General features: G+C 57.5%; 1 protein-coding gene across 1 annotated transcript in view; it reads left to right on the top strand.

Moving 5' to 3' along the window:
* EMH_0011600 (uncharacterized protein) overlaps positions 1–275 on the top strand; it is a gene marked incomplete at both ends in the record, with an annotated part of 795 nt that extends 520 nt beyond the window's left edge. Inside the window, one exon of the mRNA XM_013499330.1 lies at positions 3–275. Within this exon, the coding sequence (XP_013354784.1) occupies positions 3–275 (273 nt within the window). The remainder of the gene's footprint in view (positions 1–2) is intronic.
* Positions 276–374: the final 99 nt, after the last annotated feature.

Genomic DNA, 374 nt, shown 5'->3' with positions numbered 1-374 from the left:
GGCAGCAGCAGCAAAACGGGCAGTGCAGCGGCTGCAGTTGCTCCAGCAGCAGCAGCAGCAGCAGCAGCAGAATCCAAGACAGCAGCAGCAGCACTAATCGAATGCTGCTGCAGCAGCAACAGAAAGATCCTCAGCCAGCAAGCAGCAGCAGCAGCAGCAGCAGCAGCAGTAGCAGCAAACTCCAAGCAGCAGCAGCAGCAAATGCTGCTGCCACCGCATCAATCCAGAAAAAGCATAGCCAACCCACAGCAGCAGCAGCAGCAGCAGCAGCATGACCAACTGCAGCAGCAGCAGGAGCAGCAGCAGCAGCAGCAGCATGAATACCTTGTGCCTGAGTCTGAAAATGTTTTGCTGCTGGCAGCAGCAGCAGCTCC

Source organism: Eimeria mitis, genomic scaffold (assembly GCF_000499745.2).
Source record: "Eimeria mitis Houghton genomic scaffold, Emh_scaff422, whole genome shotgun sequence".
Classification (NCBI taxonomy): domain Eukaryota; phylum Apicomplexa; class Conoidasida; order Eucoccidiorida; family Eimeriidae; genus Eimeria; species Eimeria mitis.
This window is presented reverse-complemented; position numbering and strand designations above follow the sequence as displayed.